This window comes from Aspergillus tubingensis (genome assembly GCF_013340325.1).
Source record: "Aspergillus tubingensis WU-2223L DNA, scaffold_8, whole genome shotgun sequence".
Classification (NCBI taxonomy): domain Eukaryota; kingdom Fungi; phylum Ascomycota; class Eurotiomycetes; order Eurotiales; family Aspergillaceae; genus Aspergillus; species Aspergillus tubingensis.
Window position 1 is genome coordinate 2,668,363 of NW_023336282.1, and position 14,276 is coordinate 2,682,638.

General features: G+C 55.4%; 3 protein-coding genes across 3 annotated transcripts; 1 reads left to right on the forward strand and 2 right to left on the reverse strand.

Annotated features, from left to right (window-relative positions):
- Positions 1–164: 164 nt before the first annotated feature.
- AtWU_07254 (putative anucleate primary sterigmata (ApsB)) lies at positions 165–5,206 on the reverse strand (the record flags this gene model as incomplete). Its single annotated transcript, XM_035502363.1, has 2 exons — positions 165–2,996; positions 3,053–5,206. The coding sequence occupies 2 exons, from the start codon at positions 5,204–5,206 to the stop codon at positions 165–167; spliced, it is 4,986 nt and encodes a 1,661-aa protein (XP_035358256.1).
- A 948-nt stretch (positions 5,207–6,154) lies between these two features.
- Positions 6,155–10,569, reverse strand: AtWU_07255 (Sec7 domain protein; the record flags this gene model as incomplete). Its single annotated transcript, XM_035502364.1, has 2 exons — positions 6,155–8,043; positions 8,106–10,569. The coding sequence occupies 2 exons, from the start codon at positions 10,567–10,569 to the stop codon at positions 6,155–6,157; spliced, it is 4,353 nt and encodes a 1,450-aa protein (XP_035358257.1).
- Positions 10,570–12,857: 2,288 nt separating this feature from the next.
- On the forward strand, positions 12,858–14,067 carry AtWU_07256 (unc-50 family protein; the record flags this gene model as incomplete). Its single annotated transcript, XM_035502365.1, has 4 exons — positions 12,858–12,967; positions 13,088–13,191; positions 13,358–13,695; positions 13,756–14,067. The coding sequence occupies 4 exons, from the start codon at positions 12,858–12,860 to the stop codon at positions 14,065–14,067; spliced, it is 864 nt and encodes a 287-aa protein (XP_035358258.1).
- Positions 14,068–14,276: the final 209 nt, after the last annotated feature.

Below are 14,276 nucleotides of genomic sequence, written 5' to 3' on the forward strand. Positions count from 1 at the left end.
GTATATGATACATGCAATGATAAGAACATCAAAAGAGCCCTTATGAACACCAGGTGGACTAGAACATCTTCCAAAAGAATACCACTCGCAAGCCTTGCACTGGAACGCCCAATACGCCCAACGACCATGGCCCACGACCCCCACCTCACCCCCTAAGGCTACGTTCAGACCTCAATGTCAACGTAGATGCCCTCGCCTTCGCTCGAGCTCATCTCATCGTCCCGACGCCGATCATATCCGTCACTCGTGCCCGGGTCTGACCCCTCGAGCCGCCGTTGACCACGCGCGCGCACGTCCTCATCGGTCGACGTGCCCCCGGATAGCTCTTTGCGTACACGCTGTCGCTCGAGCTGCGCGCGGAGTCGCTGGTTCTCCGCATCGCGCTCTTCCAGGCGCCGCCGTGCGCCGCTTCGGTCCAGAAGGCGAGCCTCCCGTTCGGCCTTCAATCGCTTCTCCAGCTCATGCAAGCGTTGAATCCACTTCTCGTTGCTCCCCGGGTCAGCGGACATATGTCGGGAGCGAGAACCTTGCACCAGTGCTCCTGGCCCATCATTGGCGAGCGTCGCTGTCGAGGTTGTCGAGGCCGAATGCGAGGGTTGAGGGATGCCAGTGGTGGCGCTCCGCGACAGACCGCGCGACGGGGCGGGTTTCTCGACTGCTGAGTGATGACGGATCAGAGAGCCCGGTTCTGCATCGGCTCCAGGATCTAGGCTCAGCGCACGGGTCGGTGACCGTGGGGAGTTGGATCCAATACCAACAGCGGCGGCGGAGACAGCCGCAGAGGCAGGTCCACGGCTGCGTGAGTGCGATTGAAGCAGGTTCAGCTCGGCCTTCAAGAGCCGGTTCTCACCCCGGAGCTTCGCCATTTCAGGAGACATTCCGGACTGGTTCCGGCTGTGCTGTTGTGCGCGCATGTTCATCATGGACTCCTCGAGGCGGTCAAGCTTCTTAACGCGCAGACTGAAGGTATGCTCCAGCATCTGGTACTGTTTGGTCAAATCCCGTTCAACACCCTTGATGCGCGACTTGAAGCCCGAGATCACGCTTTCGACGGTCTTGACAGCGAGCAGAAGGTTGCGGCTAAACCCGGGCCAGAAGAGGATGTTGCCAATGACCTCTTGACTGGGGAGATTGCCGTTGATCAAGCTGTTTGAATGCGCCCAGTCCGGTCCGCACATGGCTGACAGGCGTTTCCAGATGTTTAGGAGCATCACGTTGCGCTCGCTCAGCTGGTCGCGGAACTGCTGCTCCAGAGTGGTGAAGCGCTTGCGATCTTGATTACGCGCATTCTCCAGCTCCGAGATGCGCGAGTTGTTCTGCGTGATGGTGCGCGAGGCCTGGTGGTGGGATTTGAGAGCTTGCTCGAACGACTGCTTGTCGGCACGGCGGGCATGGCGCTCGCGGTCGAGCAGCTCGGCCAGCTTGCGCGATTCCAGCCCATGACTCTCCAGCAGCGCATCGCGGTTGCGCAGAAGAGACTCCTTGTCGTCCAGCTTGGCTCGCGTGCTTTCGAGTTCCAGGGCTGTCGACTCCAGCTCCTTTTGCAGCTTCATGATGTTGGAAATCAGACTAGAGCGACTGCCGGTTAGATCACCCAGCGTCTCTCGTAGGTTGTTTTCCAAGTCCAGCAACCGCTCTTTCCAGGTTGCGGCTTCAATCTCCTGCGCCGACAGGTTCTTCCTAAGTTTGCGGTTCTCCTCCTTGGCGGTGGTCGCCTCACGGTTCAGCTCGTTGACAATGCGCTGCACCTCTTGCTTCTCTTTGCTGCCCACAACTTCACGCTGGTGCCGTTCCTCCGCCAACCGTTCCTCGAGTTCGCGTGTCTTGTCGCGCTCGCTTTGCAGGCTGAGCTGGTAGGACTTGAGCTCTGATTCAAGATCTCCGATCTTGATCTTGTCGCCATCCTGCTCCTCGCGGAGGAACGCAATCTCATTCTGACTCGACTCAATTTGCACGGTGAGCCGTTGTACTTTAGTGTTAGCCTCATAGAGATCCTTCTCCAGCGACTCCATCTCGCGGTTGCAGTCCTCCAGTTCCTGCTGGACGGCCTTGTACCGCTGGAGATTGTTCTGTGCATCTTCCTCAAGCCGGATAATGCCCTCGCTAGCTGAGCGCATCTCCGCCTGGAGTGCCCGAAGGTTTTCGTCCTGAACACGCACTTCTTCGCTCAATCGCTGGCACTCTTCTACCTTCTGCTCCAGAGCCTCACTCATGGCGTCTAGCTCTTCCTGAGCTTCTGCGCGGATGTTTTGGAATGCTTCATCGCGCTCTTCGGCTATCTGCATGGACTGGTCGCGCTCCTGTCGGAGATTTTGTACCATTTGTTGAAGGTTCGATATCTCTTCTTCCGCCTCATCGACGTCGGCCTGATATGCCTTGTCCAGCGAGTCATAATCCTGGTTGACCTCATCCAGCTGCTCCCGAATAGATTGGTTTTCAAGCTTCAGAGCCGACACCTGGTCGCGCAGCTGGCCTACGCGCGTTTCTAGGTCTTCGCGCTCGGCATCGTCGCTCGGCGATTGACCCGTGCCATCGCTGGCGCGCGAAGAGGGCCGACCATGTGCCCGGGACGCCGAGCGATCGAAGATGCTGTCGCCGGCAACCGATCGAGTCCCATCCCGGCGTTGACCAAGTTTGAGCTCTTCAATCTCCTGGTATAACCGCTCCTTCTCCCGGTTGCGGGACGTGAGCATCGAGGTCTGAGCGCTCACCTCCTTTCTCAGCTCCGCATTCTCTTGCTTTAGCAGTTCCAACTCCATCACCAGCGTCGAGCTGGAGGAGCTAACAGTATGGGGATCGCGGCTGAAGTCTCGTTCGGACGCAGCAGAGTACGAGGCCATTGAGCCAATTCTGTCGCGTTGCCCGACTCGCGCGGCGACGACAGGGAAGTTCATCTCGTTCTTCAAGCGCAGGGTCTCTTCGCGCAGCCGCTTATTTTCCTCTTCTGCCTGCTCGCGAGCCGCCGTCTCGGCCTCCAGCATGTCCTTCCACATATCCTGCGGCAACAAACAATCAGCGTCCAGAATGCACAAAGGGATAATCCAGTACTTACCCTCTCCTCCCGGGCGCCAACATCCGATCCCATGGGCCGCCCGTCACTAAGGGATTTCACCATCTCGGCCAGTCGTCTCTTCTCACTTTCGCGGGCAATGCTTTCCGAACGGAGTCGCTCGATTTCCAGTTCATATGTCTCTGCCCGCTCGCGCAGGAAGAGAATCTCCTCGTCCTGCGCGGGGTCACGGTCTTCCTCGTCCGACCCTTCGGGGTCATGGTTCAGCATAGACTCCTTGTCGGACTGCTGGTCTTTCAACTGTTTCTCGAGATCGCGCAACTTGCGCTTCAGGCTTTGATTGTCCTTCTGCAGCTTCAGCTTGTCTGACTTCAACTCAACATTCTCCGAGATCATCTCCTTGATGCCCTCCTCAGAGCGTCGATTCAGTGCTTCATTGAGGAAGTGGATGCGCATCTTGAGGTCAAAGTTCTCCTTGGAAAGACGGTCAATGGTGCTGCTTTGCTCTTTGAGCGTCATGGTGCGGCCACTCCGGGCAAAGGCCGGAGTGGCGCTCGTCCGCTTTTCAGGCGACAATCCACGGCTACCATAGTCCTCCCGGAACTGCTTCACGAATGCGCTGGGAACCTGCACGTCTTTGACACGTTCTGCGAGGACCGTATCCGTAGGAAATCCGGTGTCTTGGGGTTTCGCCCGTGGTGTCATCGGTCCAGAAGCGTCATCGGGATGGAATTCTTGTTGAGGGCGCTGCTCTGATTGTTGTTGTTGTTGCTGCTGCTGCTGTTGCTGATACCTTTGGTAAGACGACCCCGGACGTGACTGAGTTGGGCCTTCCTCTTCATCCAAGGTCTGTAGGCCTCCTTCCGTGGTCCCGCCAGGGTTCTTCCGATCAAAGAGATTCTCATCACTGTATCCCGAGATACCTGATGCCATGCTTCCCAAGCTGACCGACCGGGCCAATGTGTTGCGCTGTCCGGCATGCGCTAAACCCGGGTTGCCCGGCGCTGCACCGCCTGATTGAAGTGCGTAGTCGGCGCCCAGCGTCGCATCACTGTTTGTGATTTCTGTACCCGCACTCGTGACCGAGGAATATGAAAGCCGATGGGCCGAATTACGACTAGTCAGATACTTCGGTCGGTTGCTTCGACGACTGCTCGTATGGGAGGCTGTATCGGCGTCATTCGCGCTGTTGTCATGAAACAGCCTCGACGTTCCAGGGGACACACTGCGTGATAGGCTGCGAATTTTGTGATGGCTGGATTGGAGTGAGATGTCTGCGTCCGGTACAGGAGAGCGATCAAATGCATCGTCGCGAGCAATCTGGCTGGTGTCGGGCGCATTTTCGGATGAGGTAGACTGGTTACGGGTACTTGTCCTCGCTGCAGCGGCCGCCGAAGGAGATGATGGGATCGCTTCCAGGATAGTGGTGTTGTCGCCATGTTGTTCGGGGGAAGCGGCAGGCGTTGCGTCCAAATCCTCCGCTGTGTCCTGTCTGTGCTCATGGGTGGGCGTCTGAGGTGTGTGAGTGCCATCCGCGGCCGCTGCGATGTCATGTATAGAATCATCGGGCGGCACGAACGAAATCTGCGTGCTTTCCAGCACTTCAGGGACAGGCTCCTCCTCGTGTATTCCAACCAAGTAAGTATCATCCGCACCAATAATTCGGTTCGTGGTTGCGACTTCGATGGTCGAAGGTTCCGGCAGAAAGCTGGACTCCATATCCATCAACTGCCGCCGCATTTCCTTTTCTTTGATGAAAGTTTGGTCGTCCACTCGCTCCTGGTAGTCATCGTCGGCGGACAACAAAAGGCTGCTATCGTCGTTGTCGGGCAAAGGGGGGAGGGACAGGTTCGAATCGTCATGGGCGGGGTCTTCCACCGTCGATGGGTCAACTGCAGGATTATGGCGTTGGGCATCACTGAGGGCGCCCGGTTCCTCATGAGCGTAGTGGTCGTCGACAGCGCCGTCTCGGGCGGGAGTGTCCATTGTGGTCGGGGAAAGACCTCCCCGCGCGTTCTCCGCCACCATCAAAGGGATTGGATCGCGGAATACGTCTTCGAGAGCCGGGAGTCCTTCTTCGTGTAATGGGTTGGGGGGTGGAGAGAATGTCGGGGAGCGCACCGGATGCGCGTGTTCGGCGACGTTTGGGGACTCAGGCGACGGAGAGGAAGGTGGTTGAGGCGATGCGGTCGACATGGTGACGGGGGGAGGGTTTGTTGTCCCCACCTCCACCATGCAATGCTCGACAATCCTAGCCCCTAGGAGACTAGGAGACTAGTAAGAGCTTAGGGAACAACGGGCGCTGAAACGCGGCGGTTGTCTAGACTGGATAAACTCTAGACTCGGGCTCTTGTGCTACCCACTTGGGCGGGCAGCCGGGTTAGCGCCAATGCCAGGCCCGCCAGCTCACCACCACCTCGAGCAAGACGTGGCTGCGGTGAGATTAGAGAGATAATAGAGGGTATGGTGCGTAGGACAGAAAGGGTGGAGAGCGAGAGATGAGGGTGTGGATGGAAAACCAGGAACATCGAAGGGAGAGTGAGGTTGTGGTGCAGCTGCAACCTTCCTGTTGTTATGGTTGTTGTTGTTGTGCCTTCGCCCAATCAGCACGTGCCCGCTCGGTCCCGTCCACCAAGAAGTTAGTACTACTCAGTATACGACTCTATTACGTCGTCCATAGATCTAACGCTTCATTCACCTTGGGATCATTAAAAACGGATATGGAATCTCTTTTACTGCCAAAATTCCGGGTCAGACCCTAGGATATTTCACTGAAACTTCTTACTTCATGGCAACCAGTCACGTAAACCTCGTCAAAACCGGATCGAAGAGGGGAAAAAAAAAAAAAATCAAAAGACAGTAAGTACATGATGATCGGGGTCACAGGGTCACAAAGGCAAGAGATAGGATATGTAGAAGGGAACTCAGAGGTAGTGCAAATTTTGTGCACTCTAGAGTCGGAGACTTTTCTTATATTCCAATGGAACGACAAAGAAGTGAATGGGGAAGTAATTAAAGCTGGGTTGGGTATACAAAGCAAATCAAGAAAATCTAAGCTCCCTGGGGCTCCTCGCCCTCAAATCCCCGAGAGCCAGCTCGATAGTATGATGTTGGGCAAATTTCAGACACCTCTCTAAGCACAGGTTACTCGGCAGGGGTGCTCTCTTCCCGGTTGGTATAGATCCGTTTCTTCTGCTCCAAAGCCGAGGAGAGCGAGTCAATGTAGGTCCGGAACTTCACGATTTCCCGCAGCAGATACGACGACTTGCGCTCCCAGTTGGCCAACGCCTTGGCTGCATTGGGGTGCCGCGGCGAGAAGGCAAGGATCATGGCGGGTCGAAGCTCGTTATGTCGCTGCAGTTCCTCCTCCACGTTCTTGACATACGTCTGCAGGGCCTTCAGCTGTTCATCTTCTGGCAGAGCTGATGCCATCATACTCTGTTGCGGAGGAGCCCAATCGCTAATGTGCACTCGGTCGGCCGGCAGTCGGGGCCGGACCCCCTGCTGGTCAATAGAGCTGCGAATCGAGCTCTGGATGCTCGGGCGCGCCCCCGACGAGGAAGGAGGTGTCCGGCTGCTCTCTGCCGAGATCAGGGCGCTATTAATGACTGCATCGCTCCAGCCATACTCCATGTTACTAATGCCACCAATCAAAGGCTCCTTGGATAGTCGCGCGCTCCAATAATTGGCGCTGGACACAAATTCCCGAACGATTTCTGGCGTGCCGGCTTGGAAAAGATGTACGGCGCCCGTGGGCAGGCTCAGGGCCCAGACATGCGGGCGAGACTTGGAATACCCTGGAGGTGGCAGCGCGCTGGCAATGGTTTGACGCAAAAGGAACTTCCAGATTTCTTCCGCGTTTTCTGTCCAGTTGCCTCCTCCTACCACAACGCCGCCAGGATGCCGTTGCTTGGCCTTCTGTCGGACTGATTTCATGGAGGCGTTGAAGGAGAACAGGCGCATCCAACCTTGTTGGATGACGGCAAAGCATTCGTTCCAGTTGCGGTCTTTAGCCCTCTTATCTACCGAGTCCAAGTGATGCTTGTGCTTAAGGCTTCCTTCCTTGGCCCAAGGGGCGCCCGCAAGCTGTAGAGTCTCATCTTCCAGGAGAGGCGTATTCCGCTCGGCGTCTTCAAAGCTGGCTATCGAATGTGCCGAGTCTTCACGGATAATTGCCTGACTCAAGGCATTGGCAAAGCCAATCGATTGTTGATAATCCCCACGTGGGTAATCCGAGCCAAAAGAATCCACCGACGCAGAGGTCAACTTCCCAGAAGAATACTTGCTCCACGTACTGGATGCCGATGGGCTCCAGAGGGAAGACTGGTCATCCAAGCTGGTCCGGCTAGAGCCCATCGTAGAAGGGGGATACAGCCTGGCTCGAGATCGGGGCTTCGAAGACCAGCGTGCCGTTCCATAACGGGAATCGGCAGAGCGGCCGCGCGGATAGATATCGGAGCCACTTTTACTGACTGTACTCGGACTCCTGCGGAGCCCACCAGGGTGAGGTCCCAGTAGATTGTTCGAGGACGAACGTGTCGGCTCTTTTTCCACTGGGGCACCATGCAACGGGAGTTTCTGCTTCTGAATCGACGTGTAAAAGTCTCGTAGCACCATTTCCACTTGTTGTTCCCACGCTCGCATTGTGCCGGTAAACGGGGTATTGACGAGGGGGCCGGTGTCATTGTCAGGGTCACTTATCATTTTGGCCGAGAGATCCGTCCGTGAGAGTCGATTTACCAACTTGGTAGGGCCATTGGTCGGCTTATCAGCAGTTGTAGCTTTTCGTTCGAGGTCGTCAGTGGTAGCAGATCTGGAATTCGAGGCCAGGGACGGCGGATCTTGTGATAGGGATTTTGACTTGTTGGCGTCGCGTTGGTCAAAGCCGTCCGGCGCAGCATCCGCCGCCACTCGATGAATTGTCGGCATAGTGTTTCGGACAAATTGGGCCTTCGTCATCTTCTGCTCGATATCGGCAAGGTGCAGGTCGGTATTCAGCAGGAGAAGCGAGTAACAAATGGTGTGCACGACATCTGTAGAGCAGTTAGATCGAAAGCTATCAAGCAGTGAGACAGGGTCAAAGGCGTGGACAAACCAGAAGCTTTGAAGCTATGACGTGGGTTGCACTCGCACCACCGGGTGGAAAAGGCATCCAAGACTCGGTCCACTTGTTGGGTTTCTCCTTTCAACACCAAACGGTTACACAGACTTCGAAGGGCTGCCAGGATGTTCAGATTGGCCCAGTCAAAGAGATCCATGTACGCCTTGCGGACGAAGGCTCGGTCCGGATCGCCCAGCCAAGCCGCAGCCGGCTCGTTTCCTACGACTTGATCCTGGCTATCAAAGAGCATCTGCGCTTGTTCTTTGTCCGAAATAGTCGGCTCGCTAGCCGGGATGTCATCCGGGCTAGTCTCCGCAAGATCGGCAAGCTTTGGCTCCGTTGGCCCCATGGCGGCACTCTCAGATGCCGTGTAGTAATTCGACATTTCCGAAATCGAAGCCCGTGGCGAGCCACCCGGACCATTGGCAGGGGTAGAGAATCGGCTCGTGCCATCAACAATCTCATCTTTGGGTACGTCAGAGGTGGGTATCTCCTTGGACTCTTCTGGGACATCCTCAGCACTGTGAGTGGGGCTCGCGCTCATTTGAGAGAAGCTCTCCATGACGGGCGAAAGCGAGGAAATAACAGTCTCCTGTGGCTTCAAGCCGCCTGGTAAAGCAAAGACCTGGTCTTTATCCACGGAGTCCAAATCACTGCCGCGCGAGCTCACGCCATCGCGTGATGCTCTTGAAGCTGGTGGGCGGTCAACAGGAGCGATGGGATCCTGACCATTAGACTTGGATCCGGACTCTTCATCTCCACTACTATTTCCTAAAAATGTAGCCTCATGATTATTCGCGGATGAGACTGCGGGATATAAACTGTATTTGGCCTTGGGGGCACCGGAGGTTGTAAGGAGGCTGCCTCGCGGACTGTGCGTTGACGTGGTTCCTGGATTCTTGGCTTCCGCATCTTCTGCCGCCGCCGCACGGGACTGCGAGGGCTTGTTGGCCTGGTCCGGCCCAGATGCAGTCGAATCCGTGATATACGGGTTCATCACTTTTTTCAGACTACTGACCGGACTAGGCTCGGGCTTCATAATTTCCATCGCCCTGGAGCCTGACAGCTCCGGAGGAAGCACGATCGGAGGCGGGGCACTTTCAGCCACGGACTTCTTCCGCCGGCGGAAGAAGGACGACTTTTTGGTCACCACTTGATGGCTTCCATCGCGGCCCGAATTGAGCCCTGTCCCACTGTGCTTCAGCGGCTGTCTCCAGCTCTTGACATCTTTGGTCTCGAACTCTTGGGCGGAATGGGAATCGGATTGACTGTAATCGGACGGTCCGAATGTGGGGGCTTTAGAGCCAAAGACTCGACGAAAGAATCCCGGTCGTTCCTTGGCCGGCGCTGGCTCAGGCGGCGGGGGAAATATTGGTTTGTTGAAGGAGATGGTTGGGCTGGGCGCAGGCGGGTCAAGTGAGGAGGGGATTGTAGGCGGAAGCTCTAAGCCTGCCTCGCCCAGATTCGCCAGGTCGAGATCTCGGCTCCGGATGGTGGCCGTGCCAATGTTCTCCGGGCGAGACTTCCGGGTGGTATTCGCACGCGGAGATTTGATACTGTTCCGTCGGGAGGCCACTGGCGTCCGTGACTGCTGCAGGCTGAGCGAACCTGCATAGTCCCCTTGCGAAGATGGGTGGTTTTTACTGGGGCCTCCGGGAATACTTGGCGTAGGAGCTGCGTCAAAGTCGCTGAAGGACCAGGAACCGTAGTCGGCAACCGGTTCGGAAAAGGGGATGAAAGGTGGCCGAGTACCGAAGTCGAAGCTCGCCGAACGTCTCTCGCCAGTTGAATCCGCTCGGCGACGTAACAGAGGCGGACCAAAGTCTAACTGGGAGGAAGCACTTCCTTTGCTCCCATTTCTCGCAGTATGAGCCCCTGTCGCTGCCGTAGAACTCGGCCGGTAGTCATATAGCTGGCCGCGTGAGCCGGTGCCTTCCCGGCTGCGCGTGCTCCCAAATCTTCTCAGGCTAGAATGGTAATTCGAGCTGCTATTACTCCGACGACCTCTCGGGAGTTGGGACGCATGGCGAGCCGTGCCGTCGTCAAAGGTGCCGTCTACCTCTGACGATAGGGAGGATGAAAAGGTGTGTCCGCGATAACGTCGTTGGGCCAACGATTCCGGTGAACCGTGGCCGTAGAGGTCCGTTTCGAATACCGAGTTAAATAACCGGTAGTCATCCAGCACAGAGGAACCCGCCACGAACTGGTCTAGGGATAGGAGCATATTATCGACGATGGAGGTGCGGGCTGCATGCTTCGGAGACAGCGATAGGTCGTGGGGATCTCGCTCGTCACAAGACTCATTGTTCTCGTTGGTGCTGTCGGCTGGATTGAAGTCATCTAGGAAGGTCTCTCGGACAGAGGGTCGCGGATGAGTTCCTCTCCTTGTAGGCTTCCCATTGACAGCTTCGGAGGGGGGTGTTCGAGGGGGGGAACGGCCGGCGTGCTGCTGAGGCATTTTGAGACTGCCCTGTGGTCAATGGTAACCAAGGACGTCTGGCATTCGTTGTAGTGAACGGAATGAGTGAAGCGAAGGGGGGTTGAGCCTTAGGGATATTGGTCGCCAAGTCCCTGGGCACCGTTGGCCATGGACGATCTCAACCAGCAGGTAGTTGAGACGATTGTCCACTTGTCGTGCACACCGTCCTGCGTCAATCGAGAGAGGAAGGGGGTTTTTGGGCCGGTTGATAGAATCGCGTGCTCAGGACCGGATCTGAGTTTCACAGAAGTCGAACAGACCGTCTTCAAGGCGCAGTCAAGGGTGGTGTGTATCACCTGTCGCACATTGCGTGAGGGGGAGGGGGGAGGAAAGGGAAATTTCGAAGTGTAAGGGGGTAAGTCGATTGATCAAACCGACGTCCTTATGGGAGGATTGCTGTAATCTTTTTTGCGGTAAGGCAGATTAGCCAGAGATTCAATGAGGAAGATAGACAGAAGGCGATCCAGGAAAGTTAGAGGCGAACCACCGGCAGAAAGACGCACAGGAAAGGTACGGTCGAGTGTTGAAGCGGGAACCGACCGGTGACGATCGTGGGTCGCCACGATGAGAGAAGGAGGGAGTGCAAAGAGTGTGTGGTGTATAGTGTAAATATGAGAGAGAGAAAGGTGGAAAGGAAAGGAGGGTAGCGATTGAAACGCTTCAGGAATTTTGGCGCAATTGAAGAGGGACAAAAATTGGAAATGAATTGAATGAATGCCTGAGCAGCCCCCGGACTTGCAGATGGAAATGCGCCCAGGAACGGCGGCCGAAGTGGGATCACCGGAGAAGGAGGAGAACAGCACAAAGTTGTACACTACTCCCTTAGCAGCAAAATAAAAAAGCATGGACAGAAGCAGACGTTTAGTCCGTTGGAGTGGTTCAGGGATGGACCATCTGCCATCGTCCACCTTCCAAACTAGTTCCAGTAGCGTTCACTAGTTGCGGGTCTAGAGTCCGTCGCGATAATCAAAGAGTCAGTTTCTCAGGGGCATGCATCCGAGTTCCTGCAGGTTCAATATCTCTCCAGCTTGCGCGTGTTCAGTCTCCCTTTTGCCTCCCTAACTCACATCAAACTATCTACGTAATTGTATCTTCCAAAGTGGATGCTGACAAGTTTGGATCAGAACTACTACTGTACAGTAAGTAGTATCAGAAGGACGATCCAGGAGTGTCTTGCAGCTTGCATGGTTCCATTTGGGGAGGGTCCTTGCTATTCCCAGTTCCAGTGAATTGACTGCCATCAAGTGGATCCAGTTACTCCGTATTCCTCAATTCCTACTGGATCAAGTGGAAACGGGCCGTCATGCACCCCCCGATCGATAATATCTATCATTTCATACGAAACTGATCCTGTCCAGTCCATGCTCCAGTCTCTCGTGACCCATCGTAGAGCTCCATCGCACCCAAAGTAGGGCAACGACCGAATTTGTCAGTATGCTGGAGATGGATCAAATTCGATCCAACGATGGCTTTTGCGATCAGGCCAGCCTGAGGGGTCTGCATCAATTTCCCACCATGCATCATCTATCTATCATTTTTCTTCCCTCGTTGCCGGAGATTTACTCACGCTGGCTGAACTGCATCTACAGTCTCCATATCCAGGCACATACATACAGGGTGGTGGTCATGCCCACCTTCCGGGGCCCGGAGCTGGGGCATTCTGTCGCCCAAATGTCAGTCAAATGTAAGCCATGCATGAGAAAAATAAATTAAGGAGCTGCTCCTGTCCTCAACAGGCAACCCTCGCAATGTGATACATCGCCGTTTCCTGACGGTTCTAGTGCCGCCACGCACTTGATACACCGGCGTTCACGGTCGATCTCCTACAGGGATGGCATGGCTTCCATGTTTCATCCGCCAACCAGCCAGCCAGCAAGCAAACAAGCAAGCAGACAGGCTAGACTAGACTAGATGTTACCTAGATAGAATATCCACCCTCCGCCAGTCCAAACTGTAACTTATTTTTTGGGGTTTCTGATGATTCTGCCGCCATCCACCGATCGGACTGTCGGGGAAGAATTGATCCGGGAGTTGGGCCGAAGAGGCTGATGACATAACCCAACGGCCACTCCATCATCAACAAGCAAAGCAATCAATCAATCAATCACTCTATTCGCTAATAGATCGTAATTCCAACCCCCCATTCACCACCACCTTAATCAACAAACTATCCCCCCTGGGTCCGATAGAGGTCGTGGGTACATGACAACCGTGCCTCTACTTCCCATGTCCGAAAACCTGGGGTTTCCCTCAACCACTCGTTGAAGATGAATCCTCACATCTCCGTCCCCCGCCAACATGCCAGCCCGGCCAGCTTCGGCGGTACCACCCCAGCAAGCCGCGGGTCTAGTATCCGCATGCCGCGATTCTTCAAGAGGTAGGCTACTTCTCTCCCTCTGAGGATGACTGGAAAAGCATGATACGTCTATCAAAGGGACAACCATGGCCTTTTCCGATTCTCATCGACCGGTTACTGATGCCCCTGGCTGGCTTACAGGCTGTTCAAGTTCCCGCAAATGGACTTCGAGATGGCTATCTGGGAGATGACATCTTTGTTGATTGCGCCGAAGAAGGTCTTCAAATCAATCTATTACCATGTGAGTTGATGCCGGCGTCCTGCTCCATAGCGCGCATCCGGTTATGCTGACCCAAGCTTCACCGCAGAAACGTATGTCATTGCCCCCAACACCGCACCTTGCCGATATGGCCCGCTTTCCTCGGGATCTGACACACGCTCATCAATACCTATATTAATAACCTCGTACAGAAACGAAAAACACCTGGCACCGTCCGGACCCTTCATTTACCTACCTCCTATCCTTCTTCCTTCTGCTTACCGCCCTCGCGTGGGGACTCGCCTATGCGCCCTCCTTCGGCTCCATTGTCCGGCTCTCGTTAATTTTCATCTTTGTCCACTTCATCGGCTCGTCCTTGCTGGTCTCGACAGTCGGGTACTTCGCGATCCCGCGGTTGTTCGGGCCCGATGGCGCAGCCGCATCGCTGACGGGATTCCGCGGCGGGCGTGGACGGAGACGCGGCGCAGCGCAAGGCCTATTCACGCAGCCGGGAGAGAAGGACCAGCTTGAATTCGGATACTGCTTTGATGTAAGTGACACTCCTAGAGCATACTGGCGAGTGGCAGCACCGGCTAATCGCAGTCACTAGGTATCGAATCGAGCATTCTTTACTCTGTATCTGCATCTCTACGTGGTCCAGTTCCTGGTCCTCCCGCTGCTCCAGCGCAGCCCCAGCAACGCCCTGGCCACCTTCCTTGGAAACACACTTTACCTGTCGGCCGTAACCTACTACACCTACATCACGTTCCTCGGATACAATGCGCTTCCGTTTCTGCACAACACGGAGCTTCTGCTGCTCCCCATTCTGGCATTTGCGGTGCTGTGGCTGGTGAGCTTGATTTGCGGATGGGGGATAGTGGCGCAAGGCCACGGGGTGGAAGGACTGTTCTGGGGTGCATGATTGTTCCCCGCACATGACATGTTATACACACCTGTTCTACTCATTCTTGTGCAAGTAATTTGTCATTTCCGTTTCGGCGCCGGTGTATATGGTGATCTTTGGTCTATTTTTATGTCTGTTCTGTCCGTTCAGGGAATGGGTTCGGGAGCATAATGATTGCATAGGTTCGTTTCTGGTGGTCTCCTTTTATACTCTGCTCCACATGAGAG